This window comes from Ursus arctos, unplaced genomic scaffold (assembly GCF_023065955.2).
Source record: "Ursus arctos isolate Adak ecotype North America unplaced genomic scaffold, UrsArc2.0 scaffold_33, whole genome shotgun sequence".
NCBI classification, from domain to species: domain Eukaryota; kingdom Metazoa; phylum Chordata; class Mammalia; order Carnivora; family Ursidae; genus Ursus; species Ursus arctos.
The window spans coordinates 27,228,671-27,250,592 of record NW_026623019.1 but is presented as its reverse complement, the minus strand read 5'-3'; the positions used below and the strand labels follow the sequence as shown (position 1 = coordinate 27,250,592).

General features: G+C 33.2%; 1 protein-coding gene across 4 annotated transcripts in view; it reads right to left on the bottom strand.

Moving 5' to 3' along the window:
- ERCC6L2 (ERCC excision repair 6 like 2) overlaps positions 1-21,922 on the bottom strand; it is a 147,906-nt gene that overhangs the window by 76,805 nt on the left and 49,179 nt on the right. For all 4 annotated transcript variants that reach the window (XM_048218348.2, XM_057305535.1, XM_026518837.4 and 1 more), the window contains exons 4-9: positions 16,005-16,198; positions 8,687-8,848; positions 8,067-8,274; positions 4,813-4,953; positions 3,671-3,784; positions 2,381-2,500 (exon numbers count right to left, since the gene is read on the bottom strand). In XM_048218348.2, coding sequence (XP_048074305.1) covers positions 2,381-2,500; positions 3,671-3,784; positions 4,813-4,953; positions 8,067-8,274; positions 8,687-8,848; positions 16,005-16,198 — 939 coding nt within the window. The remainder of the gene's footprint in view (positions 1-2,380; positions 2,501-3,670; positions 3,785-4,812; positions 4,954-8,066; positions 8,275-8,686; positions 8,849-16,004; positions 16,199-21,922) is intronic.

Genomic DNA, 21,922 nt, shown 5'->3' with positions numbered 1-21,922 from the left:
GTAGTTGAGATCAAGAAAGACCTTCACATATAAGAGAAAGAGGTTAAGTTCATGAGTGTAGTGTTGAGGGTATGAAGGCTACAAGGAGCATTACATCAACAAATAAATTACAGCTGCAGGCTGACCCATAATAAGAGAAGTAGAACTAGTATCTTTTATCACCTGAATTCAAGACATACATACAACTTGGATTTCTTAACTCTCTCCACAGGCAATAGATTATATGCCTATAAATTCTGTATCACTAAATCACCAGATGATGTTACAACCAAATGATGAAACACAATCTTAAAAATATAACCCTAGGTTATTATCATCAGTCTGTCTTGTTGGTGTTCTCTCACAAAATAAATAAATTACGGGCTTCTTTCATATACACAGACACCTACCCAGCCTCCAGCAACAATTAGGTTGGGAACTAATGTAAAATGTGCATACTGCTCAAAGCATCTATACATTCAATCCCCATCAAAATTCCAATGGCATTTTCCACAGAAATAGAACAAACAATATTAAAATTTGCATGGAAGCACAAAAAACCCCAAAGAGTAAAAGCAATCTTGAGAAAGAGCAAAAAAATTGGAGGCATCACACTTCCTGATTTCAAACTATACCACAAAGTTATTGTAATCAAAACAGTATGGTATTGTCATAAGACAGACATACAGATCAATGAAACAAAATAGAAAGCCCAGAAATAAAGCCACACATATACAGCCAATTAATTAATGACAAAGGAGCTAAGAATATACAATGGGGGAAAAGATACTCTCTTCAATAAATGGTGCTGGGAAAACTGAAGAGCTTCATGCAAAAGAATGAAATAGATTTCAATAAGACATCTGCAACCCCATGTTTACTGCAGCACTGTTTACAACAGCCAAGACATGGAAAAATGTTAAGTGTCTGTTGACAGATTAACGGGTAAGGAAATGTGATATATACATATATAATGGAATATGGAGACATAAAAAGGAAGGAAATCCTGGCATTTGCAACAACATGAAGGGCATTATGCTAAATGAAATAAGAGAGAGAGAGAAAAAAATAACCTATGATCTCACCTATATGTGGAATCTAAAAAAAAAAAAAATGTTTGTATTTGTAAGTACAGAGAACAGATTGGCGGTTGCCAGAAGCAGGGGGTGGAGGTGGGCAAAAGGTACAAACTTCCAGTTATAAGTACTGGGGACTTAATGTACAGCATGGTGACTATAGTTAACACGATATTACATACTTGAATGTTGCTAAAAGAGTAGATCTTAAAAGCTCTCATCACAATAAAAAAGACTGTGTGTGGTGATGGGTATTAACTAAACTTATTGTGATAATCATTTTGCCATATACACATATATCAAATAATTATGTTGTATACCTAAAACTAATATAATGTTATATGTCAATTATATCTCAATAAAAAATACATACACAAGTTTTTAAGGTAATCTTTTTGGTTTTTATTTTATTTCACTGAATTCAGAGGTCCAAGCAAGCTAAACTATGAGTGTATGTAGATTAACTGCTAAAAATACTTCTAAGATTTTAAGAAAACAACCACCTGACTACTTCAAATTATTTATTTATTTATTTAGCCAAAAGAAATAACTTACTTTCTTCTTAATTAAACCATAATGTTGGGAATTGTTCAGTAATCATCTCTGAATCCATAAATAAAGATTCTTGATAGTTACTAAAGAGTTAAACAAACAAAGTGGCTGCAAAAAGGCTGGAAGCTATCAGCAAATTCATGCAGTGTCACAGGCCATGCTCTGAGGCCTGGGTCAAGGCTGGAGAACCTAGTCTTACTTTTCCCACGCTCCCTTAGTAAGGCATCACCAAGACCAGCACCCACAGGCCAGTTTCCTAGTGTACAAAACATGCTCCCTTGCTACAAAAGAGACTTAGCAACCTTCCAGTACAGACTGGCAAGTAAAAACAAGAGGCAGAAAATTCAGTCTAGACATAGAGGTCTTCTCCACCTTGAACTCTTTAAGAAGTTTCTTTCTCTAATTTTGAGCTACTGCCTATCCTCATCCTTGTATTTGGCATTAGAATTTATATTTCTGGTAGATAATCTCCTTAAACATTTGAAGACAAACTATTATATGTGTGGCAACAGCATACATTTTTAAGAGGGCATACATCTAATAAATCAATAAGGAAAGTCTGAAGTATATTTGATGTAACCACGTATTGAAAACCCCCTGTATGCATGGTTCATTGTAAGCTAGTAAATGCTGACAAGGCTACATCAGTTGTCTTTGGCCAGTCTCTTCTGAATGATCGGGTATCTGTTCTGATTAGTTAGTGTCCCTGTAATACCACTGATAAATATTTTGTGTACCCTTATGTGTGTGCAGCCCGAAAGAAGAGAACTTACCTTCATTTTCCCACTGTATTTTGGGTCAGAAAGGGTTTCAAAGGCTGCATCTTTGCTTTTCTGCACAAAATCTGGGAACTTGGAAAATACCTGATCACATATCCTTTTGATAAGCGTTTCCTTAGTAGGAAAAGACAGAAGAAAAGAAATTTCAACTTAACACATTTATACGTATATAAATTGAGATTGTTTATGAACATTCTATTTAGAAGGAATATATTACTTTGAAGATATTACCTTTTTTTTTTTAAGATTGTTTTTTAAAGACTTATTTATTTATTTATTTGACAGAGAGAGAGAGACAGCCAGCGAGAGAGGGAACACAAGCAGAGGGAGTGGGAGAGGAAGAAGCAGGCTCCCAGCGGAGGAGCCTGATGCGGGGCTCGATCCCAGAACGCCGGGATCACTCCCTGAGCCGAAGGCAGACGCTTAATGACTGAGCCACCCAGGCGCCCCCTGAAGATATTACCTTCTTTAAGTCAGACTAATAATTGAGAAAACCTTAAAGTGATAATGTTAATCATATATGGCTTTGATAAGTTCTGAGATAATGATAGGACTAATAATTTTATCATTATTTTTATAATCTCTAAAACAAGGAATCAAATACTTACCAAAGAGCAAATAGTACTATCGAAGAACAATATTAAATGCTTATTAGATTTTAAAATTATATTTGAACAGCAGAAAGACTATAGCACAAAAAGAAAATATAAAATCATTATATAAAAAAGCCTAAGAAAATAATAAAGAAAGAAAGAAAGAAAGAAAGAAAGAAAGAAGGCTTAAAGATTTTTTTTAAACCTACATTGTGCTCCAAAATAAGATACAACTGAAATGATCAAAATAAATGATTGCATTTATGTCTAAACTTTGAAACTGCTGATTTTTGCCAACTTGGGAAATAGTCCTAATATTTAATATACAGATTACTATAAGTGCATTTTAATCCAGTATGTTGGAGAAATGGAGTTAGATATATTATTAATGGAATAAGACCAATTCATCAAATATCTTACTTAGTAATTATATCAAAACATGTTAGGAAAACAAATACAGCAACATTACCAGAGGCATAAAAAAGAGTTATTATTTTAACGTGGGCTTCAATTTTCCCTTAAAAAACTTAAGAGCATATACTTCTTTGACACCTAAATTAAAAAATGAGCAAGTCAGTTTCCTCTTAAATGGCATACAAAAATAAAGATACTTGGCTACGACATTTTATAGCAAATATAAAATCTTTATACCAAATAGCATCACAAAGAAATGTAAAAAGCCAACTCGAACCTGGTGTTTGGAGGCGCTAGCAGACTGCAGTAGTGCAACATGGTTAGCGACCTTCTGAAGGACTGCAAGGTAACTGAAATACAAGGTTTTCACTGTTTCGCCATGTGAATTGGTCTATAACCAGAGAAAGAGAAAATAAAAACAAGCAAGGGACTAAATGGCTATGTAACTACTGACTCCATAAACTGTATCACTTACACTAACGTTCATCGTCTGGTCACTACTGGCACAATACATTCTGAGAAAATGATGGTCAACTGTTACGTAAAATATCCATGAATCCCTTAATGTGGAATCATGCTTTTGGTGATGTTTTTAATAAAAGAGAGGAGAAAGTCCTCATTCCAGACAATATCTACCCTCATGTTACATAGTGATAGATAATGCTGCCTTAAGAGGTTCCTGTTAATAAAAAATGGCACGGGGGCAGGGTTATACTTCACTGTCCCTTCACTGTCCTCTCATTTATATTCCAAGGTTTCCGAGGAAACTGTGCTATTATGAAAAAGTGATGTGGTTAAAAACAGCAAAATAAATGAGAGATGGAATAAATATCAATCTAGATAAATATTTATTCAGGGTCCCTCTATGTACATGGATATTTAACAGATAACTTGATAATAAAATAGAGAGGTTAAAAAAAAGGGCAGGAAATATAGATAGAAAGTTAAAAAACTACAAACTAATATTTGTTTCTAAATAAAAATAAAATACTTCATTATACCAATATACAATTTTGATTAATTAATACTCTATCAGAATAATATTTTAAGCCCACCATCAAAGACTAAGTTTACTATTAAGGGATAAGGAGAAACTTCTGAAAATAACATGAAGTCTCAAGATGAAGTAGGCTACTTCCCAATAAAAGTTGAAAGGGAGGATATCAAATTGAAGCTACTAGTTTCTGAGAGCTACCGAAAAACCAGTTTATTGAAAAGATATTTGAATATTGTATTTTGCTATGATTACTATTTGATATTATAAAATACTTTTGAAAACTATTTCTTTTTATTAATTTATGGCTTCTAAAGTTAAGAAACTGAGGAAAAGTTATTTTATCTACTCCTTATCTCTGACACTGGAATAGAGAACTATGTAATCAAAAGCAAGACGTGAAGATACCACCCAGAAATGCTTGCCTTATAACAACAATTTCTCCTTTTCCGGCCGCTGCTGCAGCTACAAGGCTCAGAAGACTGAAGTATCAAAGTCACATCTTTTGTTTCTAATACCGTTTGATAGACAGCTTTCTGAAAATCTGTCAGAGAACAATACACCATCTGCCAAGAGGAAACACAAGGTAATTATCGGTACTTTTTTATAGCAGTGATAATCACAATGCACATCAGATTTTAAAGACTGTAAGAGTGAAAACTGCTTATAAACTGTTTCTTTTAGCTATATTATTACGACAATTTCTCCCACTCTACCCTAAACTATATAAATGATAACTTTATTTTCAAATAAGTCTCATAGAGTTTGTTTTTCAATTGAAAGGAATCAAAATACAAAAAAACAAGTGTTTTCCTTATAAATTTCTAAATATATTCCAGGTCTGTTCAGGGTTTCATACTACTAGCCCATCATGCAAATAAATGACTATGGTTTAGGTCAAATAAAAAAAACTAGATAAGGAGGGGCACCTGGGTGACTCAGTCGGTTAAGCATCTGCTTTCAGCTCAGGTCATGATCCCAGGGTCTGGGGACTGACCCCAATCGGGCACCCTGCTCAGCAGGGAGTCTGCTTTCCCTCTCCCTTTGCCCCTCTCCCCGTTTGTGCTCTCTCTCTCTCTCTCAAATAAATAAATAAAATCTCTAAAAAAAAAAACTGGATAAGGAGAAAAAGGAAAACTTTAGAACAATGGTATGAATAGCACTTACTGAATTCCTTTAAAACTTAGAAAACAATTTAAAACTTTATTATTACTATTTGTATTACAATTTGTATTTGATATCTTACTATAAATTCCTAAGATTAGTAAGGGTAAGAATTAAGAAAATACGTATAAAAGCAACTACAAGTTTCTATTTTGTGCCTAAATTCAAAAAAAAGAAAATTTGATAAAATCATGCCACTAAGTTATACAGGATGTAATTTACCTTGTATTTCTAGGAGCACTGGAAATTGGTAAAAGTCTAGATGTAGCTATATGTAACCAGGGTCATAAAACCCATAATAAGATATTGAAAAATGTGAATAAAAAGGAAAAGCCATCTATTTATAAATATTTATATGTTTATATCACCACAACAGACTATTGCCAAAAAAAAGACAAATTCTGTTGATTGTTTCTTTTGGTGTACAGAAGCTTTTAAGTTTGATGTAGTCTTTTTTTTTTTTAAAGGTTTATTTATTTTAAAGAGAGAGAGAGAGAGAGCAGGGTAGGGGGGGTGGTGAGGGGCAGAGGAAGAGGGAGAAAGAGTATTAAATAGACTCCACATTGCACACTGAGCTTGGTGGAGGGCTCAATTGATCTCATGACCCTGAGATGACAACCTGAGCTGAAACCAAGAGTTGGACACTTAACAAACTGCACCACCCAGGTGCCCCATAGTCTCACTTCTTTAGTTTTGCTTTTGTTGCTTACACTTTTGATGTCATATTAAAAAATCATCACCAAGACCAGTGTCAAGGAGCTCTTTCCATGTTTTCTTCTAGGAGTTTGCAAGATTATATCTTGTGTTTTAATCTTTAATCCATTTCCAGCTAATTTTTGTGAGTGGTGTAAGACAGGAGTCCAAATGCATTCTTTTGCATATGAATATCCAATTTTCCCACCACCACTTATTCAAAAGAGTATCTTCTTCTCTTACTGAGTATTCTTGACTCCCTTGTCAAATATTAGTTGACTGTATATGTGTGGGTTTGTTTCTGGGTTCTCTATTCTACTCCACTGATTTATGTGTCTGTTTTTTATGCCAATACCATACTGTTTTGATTACTATAGCTTTATAACATAGTGTGAAATCAGGAAATGTGATGCCTGCCAACTTTGCTTTCTTTCTCAAGACTGCTTTGGCTATTTTGGGATCTACTGTGGTTCTATACGAATTTTAGGAATGTTTTTTCTATTCCCGTAAAAAATATGCCACAGGAATTTTGATAGGGATAGCACTGAATCTATACATGGCTTTGGGTAGTATGGCTATTTTAACATTAATTCTTCCAATCCATGAACATGGGTATCCTTCTGTTTTTTTGTGCCTTCTACAATTTCTTTCATCAATTTCTTATAGTTTTCAGTGTATAGGTCTTTCACCTCCTTGGTTAAATTTACTCCTAAGCACCTTAAAACATGTAGTAACATTTACTAAACACTTCTCACATGCCACACACTTCAGAGCAATGATGTAAGGCAGACACTGTTATCATCATTCCTATTTAACAGATAAACCAAGGTTTGGGAGACTTAGCAAATTGCCCAAGGTCACAAAACTCCTATCTAGGGGAGCCAGGATTCAAGCCTATATTATTTCATTTCAGAGCCCAAGCTCTAAACACTCTGTGCACAATTCTGTCTTCATATATTTAGTTATTGCTCCTACTGGACAGACAACTAAATAATATACATAAAATTGCACAAAATATTTTAAAAAGTGGGGGTTCATTAAGGATTCCAATTAAACAGTAATACTTGCTTTTGATCAAAAAGTCAATTGCCCCAACTTATATATCAATATATTTTCCTTTCAAATCTATTTTTTTAAAGTAATAATCAACAGGATATCCTAAGACTAGAGAGTATTTGATAGTATTGCCTGTATTTGGGACATTAAGCTTAGTTCATAGTAATTTATAGAACCTTTATTCATTACCTGAGTTAGAAGAAACACAAGGTTAAAAACTATAAAAGAGGAGCACTACATTTTTAAACAATTAACAGAATTTAATAACTTTCCTAAAATTCTTCAAATTAAGTTAGTTCTATAACTGTAGATAGAATTCTATAAGAAACAAACCTATAAAACAATGCTTTAATCACTGTGGTCCTACTGTTATTAAGGTCTCGAAGAATACACTGGGCTATAGATAGTAGGCAAAATATATGAAGGGCAAAATATGAACAGAAAACAAATTAGGGAGAGAGTTTTTCTTTCTTCATTGAGAAAGAATTATACCAAAAGCGTTCTTATAAAAGAAATGAATTTAATGTATACTAAAAATAAACCTGTTAGCTAACCTGTTAGATTGGGCTCAATTAATGCTTTCTGAATTTGCATATAATAATTTTTTTCCACATTGAGCAAAGGCAGAAAACCTATATTCATAAAATACCACAGGAGATAGATTTCTTCTTAAAAGGAATTTTTTTTTCAGAAAAAAATAAAATATGATGAGAAATTAGTAATTAAATGATGAGAAATTAATAATTTAAACAAATGCAGTTCTCACCCGGTCTTCCTTTTTAGGCAACTGATCCTTGATTAGAGTCTTGGTACGCCTAAGAAACCATCCAGACATCTTCTTTGCAAGCCTTTGCATGGCCTTTCGACCAGTGGCTAGCTCTCTTTTTGTTGCTGTGTGTCTCTGACCATGTTCTACTGGGTCAGAAAACTGCTTCTTGAAGTGGATCCTACTACCTAAAAGTCCTGGCACAGCCCTTTATAAAGACAATTTAAAAAATAGGACAGCTTTATTAAATTATCTAAAAAGAAACACATTGACTTCTTTTTGCTCCTAAGAAATATACTAAGTCACTTGTTCATGAATAATAACAATAACAAAATGCAAGAAAAGAGAATGTTTTTGCTTTATGACAGTTTCAGTAAATAACTATAAGATGACAGAATTGGTAAATAAGTTCAGATATTTACTTCAGGGACCAAGAGTAATATCAAAAGATAGGTATTCATGGGACTCTCTACTCTGTATACTGTGTTTGGGACAAACATGTCTATAAACAGGTTTTTTTTTTTTTTTTTTTTTAAGAAACTATTAATTAGCAAACAAGGTAACATTAAGTTAAAGAAATACTAAAAATTTTCCAAAACAGAAAAATTGCTTTTACTCACCAGTCCATAACACACCACAGTTCTTTCATGTTGTTCTGAAGAATGGTTCCAGTGAGGCCAATGCGGACATTACATTTCAAAGCTTTCATAACTTCTGTTATTCTAGCCTTTGGATTCTTGATTCTATGAGCTTCATCCACAATGACAGCTGACCATTCCAAACTGCAAAGTGAGAAAAAAAGGGGGGGGGGAATGTTGAGAAAACTTCTCTTTCTTACTCTGTATAATTTTTAGAGAGCAGCTTTCTCTACAAAGCTTTAAAGTTTTTTCCCTATTTACACTTTGATGATTCAATAGGATACTCAGTTAGTTAAATGGTCATGGGTTTGGACAACCCATAAAAATAAAATATGTAGGGAGATGAAAGGCACAGATTCTGTTTAACGATGGTGGAATGAAAAAAAACTTGTTTAAACATCACTGAAATGACAAAAAAGGGATTTTTAAAAAGAATAAACTAGCGAAATATAAAAGCAAAACTTGTAATGTCAAATCTGAATGAAAAATGTCAATAAACTTATGATTTTAAAAAGTTATATAACATAGCTCTGTCTGCTAAAAAGGTTTAGAATCAATTGTTGCCTCAGTAGAAATGAGCACCCATAGTAGTCAGTCCACTAAAACAAAACAAAACAAAACAAAACAACAGAACCCCATGGAGAAATGATGGATTTCAGACATGCAGCAGGGGAAGAAACAGTGAAGAGCCAGAAAACACAGATGTATCCATAGACAAATGAGGGCATGTCCAAAGGACACAAAAGCCAAACTAATTGGAAAATTTGAGCATCATTAAGAATAATGATTATAATTGAATATAAAACACTGAATAAATAAAAACCCCCAAATTCTATGAAAAAAAATTTGGATCCTTACCTCACACCATAAACAAAAATGAACTCAAAACACATCATAGACCTAAATATAAGAGCCAAAACTATAAAACTTATAAAACATAGGGGAAAAATCCTGTGATTCTGGGTTAGGCATAAATTTCTTAGATATGACACCAATAAAAATTTTGATAAGTTGGACTTTATTAAAGTTAAAAACTTCTCTTCCAAAGAAACCATAGGAAAATGAAAGACATACTACAGACTGGGAGAAAATATTTGCAAATCATAATCTGGTAAAGAGCTTACATAGAGAATATATAAAGAATTATTACAACTCAACACAAGCTAAAACAATCTAATTTAAAAGATGGGTAAAATATTTAATAGACATTAAACCAAAGAAGATATACGAAGGACGAATAAGTACATAAAAGATTCTCAACATCTTTAGTCATTAAAAAATACAAATTAAAACCACAAGATACTACTACAAACCCATCTGAATGGCTATAATCAAAAAAAGATTGACAATATCAAGTGTTGACAAGGATGTGGGGGAAAAGAATCCTTATATACTGTTTTTGGGAAAGTGAAGTTACTTTTATTTTTGCTTTTTGCTTTTGTGTGTGTGTGTGCAGCTACTTTTCTAAAACAATTTGGCAGTTTCTTAAAAAATTAAATTTCTCATAACACCCAGCAATTCTATTCCTAAGTATGTCAAAAAAAAAAAAAAAAAGAAGAAAAGTTACACCCACACAATGACTTGTACATAAATGTTCACAGCAGCATTATTCATGACAGCCAAAAACTGGAAACAACCCAAATGTCCAATCATTGATGAATGGATAAACAAAATGAGGTATATAGATATCACAGTACTGTTTAGCAATAAAAAGCAACAAATTATTGAAACATGCTACAACATGATGGACCTCAAAATCATGATGTTAAGTGAAGGAAAGCAAATACAAAAGACTACGTAGTGAACGATTCATTTTATATCAAATTTCCAGAAAAGGCAAATCTATAGAGACAGAAAGCAGAATGCATTGCTTGAAACTGGAGATGGGACCACAGATTGACTTGAAGCAAAAAACTTTTTGAGGTGATAGAAATATTCTAAAACTGGATTGTGGTGATAATGACAACTTTATAAATTTACTAAAAATCATTCTATACTTAGAATGGGTATATTCTATCATAGAACCAAATCCATTTCACTAATCCATTAATCCATAGTGACACTCAAAAAAGGGAGATGGGAGGAAAATTTTGCTATCATTGTAGATGACCATTACACCAAAATCTTAGTCTGAAAGTTGGCCAAAGAATCAAGCATTTGCCCTGCTTTTTTAGTTGATATTATAGTTAATTCCTAATTAAAGGAGAATGCCAGTTAATAAGTGCAGAAGAAATGATAAATTCAGGAAAACATTATTTTGCAAAATCCAATAAAATAACTGATTCAGGCAAGAATAATTTTTGTATGCTAATACCACTAAGCAAAAGGACTGAAGGATCAGAATACTCAAATAGTGGCAAAGTATCATCCACAAATTACTTCTAATTGTAAAGGGAGAAACATAACTTTATAATCTCTGATGATGACTTCTTTAGCCTGTAGGACAAACTTGGCATCATTAATAGTGAAACAACCTGACATTAGTATCTCCTGAAGTAACGTAATATGAAGCCCACGGAATCACTTATTAAGTATTCTTATCAAAAATATTTAACCTGGGGCGCCTGGGTGGCACAGCGGTTAAGCGTCTGCCTTCGGCTCAGGGCGTGATCCCAGCATTCTGGGATCGAGCCCCACATCAGGCTCCTCCGCTATGAGCCTGCTTCTTCCTCTCCCACTCCCCCTGCTTGTGTTCCCTCTCTCGCTGGCTGTCTCTCTCTCTGTCGAATAAATAAATAAAATCTTTAAAAAAAAAAAAATTTAACCTGAATCTAAGTCTTTAGACCAAAATCAGCTTGTAGAAATACAGATGTTAAAGGAATACATAATTCCATGAGAAAGTAAATAGACAAATCTAATATTTGAGACATCCTAAAAGACAACATGCCTGATTCCCTCAAAATATTATATAACAAAAAAGTGAAGTTGAAGGAATGTCCCAGATTTGAAGAGACTAAACAGACCTAATCAACAAATCTATCATTTGAACATTTATTGAATCCTGCTTTGCAAATGTTGGATATTAACAATATTTTGAAGAAAAGTAAGGAAATTTTAATTGCTGTTAATTTTCTTAGGTGTAACAATGATAATGTGGTACAAGAAAAAATATAATTAGTTTTAGGAAATCTGTGCTAAAATATTTAGAGATAACACTGTCATGTTATATACAACTTACTGAAATGACTCAATACCACCACTGTACATAGACACATGTATTAACATATTTTTGCCAACATTTGAATATACACACACACACAAAACTGGTGAATATAGGTGGTAAGTATATAGATGTTCATACACTGTTACTTCAATTTTTCTACAGGTTTGATAATTTCTTAATATAAAGTTGTAAAAGAACAAAAGAACAAAGAGAAAGAGGAAAAAACAACCATAAAATTTTAGAGGCTGGGAAGAAAATGAACAAGATGACTTACAAAAACAGAGAAAGCAGTAGCCTATGCCAGTAGTAGAGAAAGCCAAGAAGCAATCTGAGTCATATTATTGAGGTCTTTAAAAACTAGGAATTGGTGGTACCAGATGCCTCTGGAAATTGGAGCTATGCAAATGTTCAAGTCTAAGAAGCAACTGGATCTCCTAGATAGTAGTTCCTACTCCATAAAATAGTCCAGCCAGGTCACCCTAAAGTAAGAAAAAGAAAGGCAAAATCCTCATTTTCCTTAAGAAGAAATCAGCGGGTGTGCTGAAAATTAAAAAAAAAAAAATTAAAAAAAAAAGTTGAAGCATAAAAATGTTCTTTAGAGATATGGAGGTAAAACTAGGAAGATAAGTAAAACAATTGAAGGTGATTGTGTCTGAAGAACAGGTATTAGAGGTGGCAAGAAGGAGTGAATTGCAGTTTTTCATATTTGGCTCTTTAAATAATATACATATATAACTTTGATAAAAATAAAAAAGAAGCAAAACATATAATAATAATAACAAAAAGAGATACACCTCACTCATATAGTGTGTTCACTGTGGATTATCTATGATCAATGTCCAATCCTGTTCTATCACAGAGTGCTATTCTCAGAAAAATTACTTAATATTTGAGCATAGCATAATATACAAACTTGTTGTATCACTGTTATACACCTGAAACTAATATAACATGTGTGTCAACTATACTTCAATAAAAAAATAAAATACCAGATTGCAGCAACTCTAAAATAGAATTACTTAATATTTACTCAGATGAAATCTATATTATTTTGAACATTTGTGAAAATAAAGCCATTTGAACAAATAACGGAAAGCTATATATAACAAATACTGTAACCAATTTAATTTTTCAATTTTACATAGAAATCTGACTCATAGCTACAAAATTCCACTTCAGAATTCTTATTTAATATTTGTAACTGTCGCAGAAAATAACTACTTAACAAACATTTATTCAGCAAGTATGATGTGCTAGAAGTGTAATAAGCACCGAAATACAGAAATTATCCTACACCGAAGTCCTCACAGTCTAAAGGGGTAGACAATTAAAAATTAAAATATGATTGATGCTATGATGAATGAATATCTTATTACATTTATGTAAATGCAGAACATCTTTTGAGGTCATATAATACATTAAATTAAATTCCAAGTTCTGGAGTTAGTTGGTCAAAGTTTAAATTTCATGTCTATCAATGACTTAGCTGTTGTAGGCTTTGGTGAGTTACTTAACTTCTCCATAACTCAGATTATTACTACTATCTTTCCGATAGCATCCATGAAACAAGAGCAGGCTACTATTAGCTTCTAAGGTAAAATCAAATCCTAGAGCTGACAAAAATGGAAATCCATCTTACTAATAATTATATTAAATATAAATGGACTAAATACTCCAAATAAAAGGCAGGTTATCAGAATGGATAAAAAAGCAAGATCTATCATTAACCACAAAGGCTCACTTTAAATATAAAGAACCAATATATTCAAATAGAAAGATAGAAAATGATAAACATGAAATAAGTATAAGACTGCATTGTCTATATTGATATCAGATAAAACTTCAAGATATAAAAAGGAACATTTTTAATATAAAAGGATTAATTCATAAGAAAAAAGTACTAATCTTAAATGTGTGTGTACCCAATAAGAGCTTCAAAATATATGAACTAAAAGATGACAGAACTGAAAGGAATTTAAAAATATATGAAGATTACAACATTTTTCTGTCAGAAATTATAAAACAACAGAAATTTAGTAAAGACAGAGAACACTTAAGAATAACTCCCTAACCAACTTGACTTTATTCATATTTATAGAACACAGTTGTTAGATCAACTGTAGAATAAATATTTTTCATGTATACATAGTTCAGAAAAATGCAAATTATACAACAAACTACCACCACAGACACACTAAAATATCTAAAAACAAAAAGACTGACAATGCCAAATGTTGATGAATATATGAAGCAACTGAAGTCCCATATATTGCTAGTTGGAATAGAAAGGTACAACCACTCAGGAAAATGGTTTGGCAGTTTCTTCTAAAATTAAACCTACACTTACATAACCCAACAATTCCCCCTAAGAAATGCAAATGTGTCTACCCAAGATAAATGAAAATGTATGCTTAAAAAAAGGCTTCAAAAATAATATTCTTTAGAGTTTTACTTATAATAACCAAAAACTGGAAAACTCAAATATAAGTATCTATCCTCAAATTAATGGGTAACAAAATGTGGTATATTCGTAAAATGCATTAATACACCTCAGCATTAAAAAAGAATGACCGCAGAACATGCATGAATCTCAAAAATACTATGATGAGCAAAAATATTATGATGTGCCAGACACAACAGTTCTAGAGACTAGAAATCCAAGACCAAGGTGTTGGCAGGTTTGGTTTCTTCTGAGGCCTCTCTCCTTGGCTGATAGATGGCTGCCTTCTTGCTGTGTCCCCATGTATCCTTCCCTCTGTGCACTCAAGTTCCTGGTATCTCTTTGTCTTCTAAGCCCCCCAAGACAGACTGGACTAGGCCACCTTAATGGCCTCATTTTAACTTAATTGCTTAAGAAAATTATCTCCAAATACAGTTACATTCTGAGGTCCTTGGGGTTGGATTTGTACATACAACTTTGGAGGGGACACAATTTAGCTCACAATAAGTCTCCTAATTGGTCTTTCTCCATTTAGTTTGGTTTTCCTCTGCACACACAATAGATAGACAGGTGCAAATCTGACCATTTTTATCATATTAGTAATCCACTGCAAACATTTCTAGGGCACTTTACTACTCTAAGAATAAAGACCTCTAATCCTCCAGACAGCTTTCAATATCTTTTATAATCTGTTCCTTGCTTACCACACTGTTGTTGTCTCCCAGCCACTTCCCTCTTACACGTATGCTGCAGCCATGAGATACAGAAAGCATCAGAACTGCTTTCATTTATTCAAAAGTGGGCCATGATGTGGGTTGAAGGCCTCTGCAAAAGCTCTTTGCTCCCTCTTCCTGCATTACTCGTGCATTCTTCAATTCTTACTCATCCTTCAATTATTACTCAGCTCATAGGTTATCTTTTCTGGGAAGCTCCCTGACAACTCTCCTCACTCTGCTGCAGAGTTAGGTTCCTTATGTGCTCCCACAACATTCTCTGTTACATAACATAACACTCACATGGCTTTATAGTTATGTCTCTAGATGCCCCATTAAAATCTTAAAATACAGGCAGGCATAAGCCAGTTCATTTCTTTTGGGTACTTATAGCCCTGGAACACTGATTCTCAATATGTATATGTATTTTTTGCCACTCAACATTCGCAGCAAATTCCTATAATTAAAATCATTCATGAAAATTGCTGTCTGAGTCTAGAGGTGCCATACACGTAAAATTTAGGACAGTATTACCCTTCTTTAACATGCATTGTTTGGAGATGGAATAAAGGAAGAAGAATGGACTGTATAAAATCTGATGCAGGTTGTTTTGTTTTCTTTTGTTTTGTTTTGTTTTGTTTTGTTTTGTTCTGAGATGGGAAGGGGGAGAGAAGGAGAGAAAGAATCTTAACCAGGCTCCACGCCCAGCACAGAGCCTGACATGGGGCTCAATCCCACAACCCTGAGATCATGCCCTGAGCCAAAATCAAGAGTGGGATGCTTAATTGACTGAACCACCCAGGCACCCTTCAGGTTCTTCCGTTTTAGAAAATAAATTATTATAAACTATTTCGGTAATTCTGAAATGAAATGAAATTATGCTAAGGAATATTTAGGACTTTTTTTAAAAATCACAATATAAAGGGATAAGTACAATGGATGTAAACAGAATATTAATGCAATCATTTCCATTATTCCCATTACCTGTTAAGTTCCTCCAGACATAAACGTAGCGTTTCATAGGTTGTTAGAGCAATTTCACATTTCCTCTGCTTTACACGAATCAGTTCATTGTCTTTTTTGTTACCATGTAAAACAGTGACTCTGAAATATCCCCAGGTGTCCAATTCATCCCTCCAGTTGTAGAGGACAGAAAGAGGAGCAACTATTAAAAACATCTAAAAGAAGATGAAAAACAAAATTATATTTTTTTTAAAAATGAGAAAAAGTGAAATCTGGAATATCAATAGTCCTTTTCTTTAATTTTTGACACTGCAATTAATAAGAATAAATACAACTTAGTGACTGGATATATGTGGATATAAATGGCTGTCAAAAAATATTTTGTTTTTATTAGGATAAAACAGATATCTAACTTTGCCCAAAGAAAGAACTGCTTTTTATTTCCCCCCCCAAAAAGGAGCTGAGAGGTAAGAGAGAAACAATTCTCCAAAACAGAGAAAAGAGTTTAATCAGGACCCGAATAATAACTTCAAGAGCCAAGTGGATAATATAAATATGTAAAGCAGGACAGGTTTTTTTTTCTTGAAATACATGGTTTTCTGAAGCTCTCTTTCCTTTGTACTCCCCTAGTCCAATTCCTCTTTCCTTCTCTTAGATACTGTCAGCTGAAGACCTGGAAAATTCATTAAAAAACTGAAGCAATTTGAAGAAAACCTCTACCTCTTTTCTCATTAGATCAATAACCTACCTATATTTATTTTCATACATTCTGGCCTCCTACACATTACCATGGATGAACTAACCATGTTCTTATCTAAAGACAAGCCTAAACTTATACAGTGGCTGCCATCACTTCTTGTCAACGTAAAGTCAGTGCTGGAGAAACTGCCCCAAATCTCCCCTATGTAACTAACTTTCCCTTTTTAATAAACCATATCCATCCACAAGCTAGTAAGTTCTAGTATTTCCCAGGGTTAAAAAACAAAACAATACCCAAAATCCCCTTCCTTAACCCTACATCTATCTTTAGCTATCCCCCATTACTTTATTGCCTTTCTAGCAGTGATACTCAGGCATTATCAATACTTATTGCTTTTACTTACTTTCCTCCTGTTCTCTCTTGAATTAATATGACTTCTGTCCTAACCCCTCCAACCAAAGCAGTCCTTATCAAGATTAACAACATATCTGTTTAGTCTTGAATGAATGTTGGGGTTCCACTAATCTTCCCTCTAAATTAACCCCAAATCCTGTTGTCATCACCCATTTTAATTTTTTAATGTTTTTATTCCACACTGTTATCACTACTTCTAAGCTATTATATTTAATAATGTTACAAGTTTCTGCCCTAAAGTTTTATATTTGTCCTACTTGATAAAGATGAACCAATTAAACATACTGAAAATTTCAGTTTAGCAAAAAATTAAATAGCATAATACTAGTCTAAATCTTGCTCTCTCTTCTGTGAAATATTTCAGGTAGGCCATTTGTTAGCTGTAAGAAGTCAAACCTGACTGTTTTGGAAACAGAAAGAAGAAAAAAAAACCAGAAGATTAACCTACTCAATGTAAGAGTTCCTTTTTCCACTCATCATCAAATGCACATAAATACTTTCCTGTCATACTTGATTCATCTCAAATACTTTTGCCTTTTGGTTTGGAGTTTATCCTATGAATTCCATTATTGCCCTACCTTCAAATACAAAATTTGGGATCCAAGTACTTAGTCCAAGTATAGTCTCCCCCTCCCCTATTTTTGTATATTACAAGACAAAAACGATGGGTCCAAACTCTATTGCACACTTTGAGCAGTTTTCCACTTCAGGTATCATTCATCAAGGTTGGCAATGAATCTAAAGATTCCTAGAATCAGCCCTAAGATTCAAAAAGTTTTAAAATTAAGACATTTCTTAATTATTGGTCTTTGAAATTGCAAAAGGTAAATAAAATGGTTCAGTAACTTGTTTTAATACTAAAAGAGGTCAGAGAACTGAATTATGCCATTTACAAAGTCCAGAGAAAGTATATAAGAAGAAGAATGTAAAGTATTTACTATCATGCTGTGAATATTTCATTTAATAAGCCTTACTTAAGCAAAAGATGCCAAAACAATAAAATGAAAGCAGTGTCCAGTTGCTAAATCACTGTACACAAAGCAACTCCATTTGTTATTCTGAAGTGAAGAAACAATTTTGTAAAACTAGATCTAAAATATAAACAAAATTAAAATTTGCTCACTTAAATATTACTAAAATCAACAGAGGCCACATTTAATCGTTCAACTAGAGAATACTAAATTACTTTTATCTCTTTCAACAAATCTATCTCAATTATTGAAAGGCATACTTTTAAAGTTTGATTCTTTATGCACTATGGCCTTAGAAAAATAATTGACGTGGACTGTGACAAAATTTCCAAAGATGTTTTTCATGTGCAATGATTTTCGTAGTAGAAGTGTTATAGTATTCACAATAATTACCATATCATTATTGAGCACTTGCTGTATGCCAAGGGCTGTGCAAAGTAGTTGACAAATATTAATTCAAGGAATTTACATAGAAATGCTATCAAGTAGAAATATTTAGCATTTCGTTTCTAGAGGATGAGATGAGATGAGAAACTAAGGTGTAGAGATGTTAAATAACACACCCAAGGTCATACTGCTATTAGGTGTCAAAATAAGTATTTGAACCCATGTCTGTCTAATGCCAAAACTTGTAACTACCATTATATATCACATTGGTACTACAATTTAGAAAGTCCATGACTGTGAGACATATGGCTCTCATTTACCACTGTATTTCCAGACCTTTGTATAGCATTTAAAAAACAAAGGTGTTCAAGTGATAAATAAAATAATAAATGCAACCATGCTTGTCACTGCCAGGTTAGGAACAGCAATGTATATTCAGAAAACAACAGACAAATAGGGCCAAAGCAAAGGTCCTGAAAGGATGTGAGAAATTAAAGTGAAAAACAGCATGTACCTTTATGTAGAGAGAAATTACAGACCACAAAATTGAAATTTTTGCTATATAACTCAAAGTTCTAAAAACTATTCCCTGTAATTACCTCTATAATGTTAATTCTTTCAAAAATGCCAAACCTAATTAATTTAACACTATTATGTATAATTGATAACTTTTCCCTTTGGAATGTTGTGGCTATTTAATATATGGGAATTTAAGTTTAGAATCCATTCTAGTCATGGATTTACCTAAATCTTTTTTTAGAAAAGCAGCATAAGAATTACACCAAAACCAGACATTCTTCAAAAACAGAAAATTATAGGGGCACCTGGGTGGCTCAGTTGTTAAGCGTCTGCCTTTGGCTCAGGTCACGATCCCAGGGTCCTGGGATCGAGCCCCACATCAGGGAGCCTGCTTCTCCCTCTCCCACTCCCCCTGCTTGTGTTCCTTCTCTTGCTGTGTCTCTCTCTGTCAATAAATAAATTTTTTTTAAAAAAAATAGAAAATTATAAATTATAAAACAATATCACTTAAATTAATGGGCAGCAAACCAATAAATATCAAATCTTTCAATTAAACAAGAAAAGTAAATAAGGGAAGAAAATGGAAATGACAAGTAAAAGTATAAGTATCTGTAGAAATATAAGTAAAAGAATAAAATGAACAGTAAATCAATTAATGTTTTTAAAGATTTATTTACGAGAGAGAGAGAGAGAGCGAGCAAGCACATGCACATGAGTTGGGGGAGAGGCAAAGGAGAGAACTCAAGCAGACTCCCCACTGAGCACGAAGCCCGACTTAGGGCTTGATCTCATGACACATGAGATCATGACCTGAGCCAAAATCATGAATTAGACACGTAACCAACTGAGCCACCCAAGTGCCCAAACAGTAAATCAATTATTAAGAACAGTAAAAAAATAAAGTAAGTGGAATTTATCAAATATATGTTACACCTTAAATGATACATTAGAGCAGTTGGACTTAATAGGTATATACAGAATATTTGATCCCAAAGCAGCAGAATATACATTCTTCTCAAGCGCACCTGTAACATTTTCTGGTATAGACCATATATGTGAGGACACAAAACAAGTCTTAATAAATTTAAAAAGACTAAAATCATATCAAGCATCTTTCAAGCACAAAGGTATGAAACTAGAAAACAATTACAAAAGAAAACTCAAGAATTCACAAATATGTAGAGATTAATCAACATGCTACTCGTGATAAAAACCCTCAACAAGGTAGGTTTAGAGGACATATACCTCAACATAATAAAAGCTATATATTAAAATCCCACAGCTAACATCAACCTCAATGGGGAAAAACTGAGAGCTTTTCCTCTATGATCAGGAAAAGACACGGATGTTCACTTTTCAACAGTTATTTAACATAGTACTGGAAGTCCTAGCCACAGCAAACAGACAACAAAAAGAAATAAAAGGCATCCAAATTGGTAATGAAGAAGTAAAACTTTCACTATTTGCAGATGACGTGATACTACATATAAGAAACCTTAAAGACGCTGCCCAAAAAACTGCTAAACTAATTCATTAAAGTCACAGGATACAAAATCAACATAGAAATCCATTGAATTTCTATGCACCAATAATGAAGCAGCACAAAGAGAAATTAAGGAATCAATCCCATTTACAACTGCACCAAAAACAGTAAGATACCTAGGAATAAACCTAACCAAAGAGATTAAGGACCTCTACTCTGAAAACGATAAAACACTGTTGAAAGAAACTGAAGATGACACAAAGAAATGGAAAAACATTCCATGCTCAAGGATAGAAGAACAAATATTTTTAAAATGTCTATGCTACCCAAAGCAATCTAGACATTTAACACAATCCCTTATCAAAATACCAACAGAATGTTTGACAGAGCTACAACAAAATCCTAGAATTTGTATGGAATCACAAAAGACCCTGAATAATCAAAGCAACCTTAAAAAAGGAAGAGCAAAGCTGGAGGCATCACAATTCCAGACTTCAAGTTATATTACAAAGCTGTAGTGATCAAGACGGTATGGTACTGGCACAAAAATAGACACACAGATCAATAGGACAGAGTAGAAAACCCAGAAACAAATCCACAAGTATATGGTCAACTAATCTTCAACAAAGCCGGAAAAAATATCCAATGGGAAAAAGACAGTCTCTTCAATAAATAGTGTTCAGAAAACTGAGCAGCAACATGCAAAAGGATGAAACTGTACTACTTTCTTACACCATACACAAAAATAAATTCAAAATGGATTAAAGATCTAAATGTGAGACTTGAAACCATAATAAACCTAGAGGAGAACACAGTCACTTCTTTGACACTGGCCTCAGCAACTTTTTTCTAGATATATCTCCAAAGGCAAGGGAAACAAAAGCAAAAATAAACTATTGGGACTTTATCAAAATAAAAATCTTCTGCACAGTGAAGGAAGCAATCAACAAAACTAAAAGGCAACCTATGGAATGGGAGAATATATCTGCAAATGACATCTGATAAAGAGTTGGTATCCAAAATAAGGAACTTACAAAACTCAACGCCCAAAAAACAAATAATCCAATTAAAAAGTGGGCAGAACACATGAATAGACATTTTTTCCAAAGAAGACATACAGATGGTCAACAGACACATCAAAAGATGCTCAATATCACTCATCAGGGAAATACAAATCAAAACTATAATATCACCTCACACTTGTCAGAATAGCTAAAATCAGTAACACAAGAAATTAAATAAACAACATGTTATTGAACAACCAAAGGGTCAAAGAAGAAATTAAAAAAAAAATACTTTGAGACAAACAAAAATGGAAATAAGACATACCAAATATATAGGATGCAGAAAAGCAGTTCTGAGAGGGAATTTCACAGCGATCTATGCCTACCCTCCAAAATAAGAAAAACCTCAAATAAACAACCTAACTTTACACCTCGAAGAACTAGAAAGAAGAACAAATAAA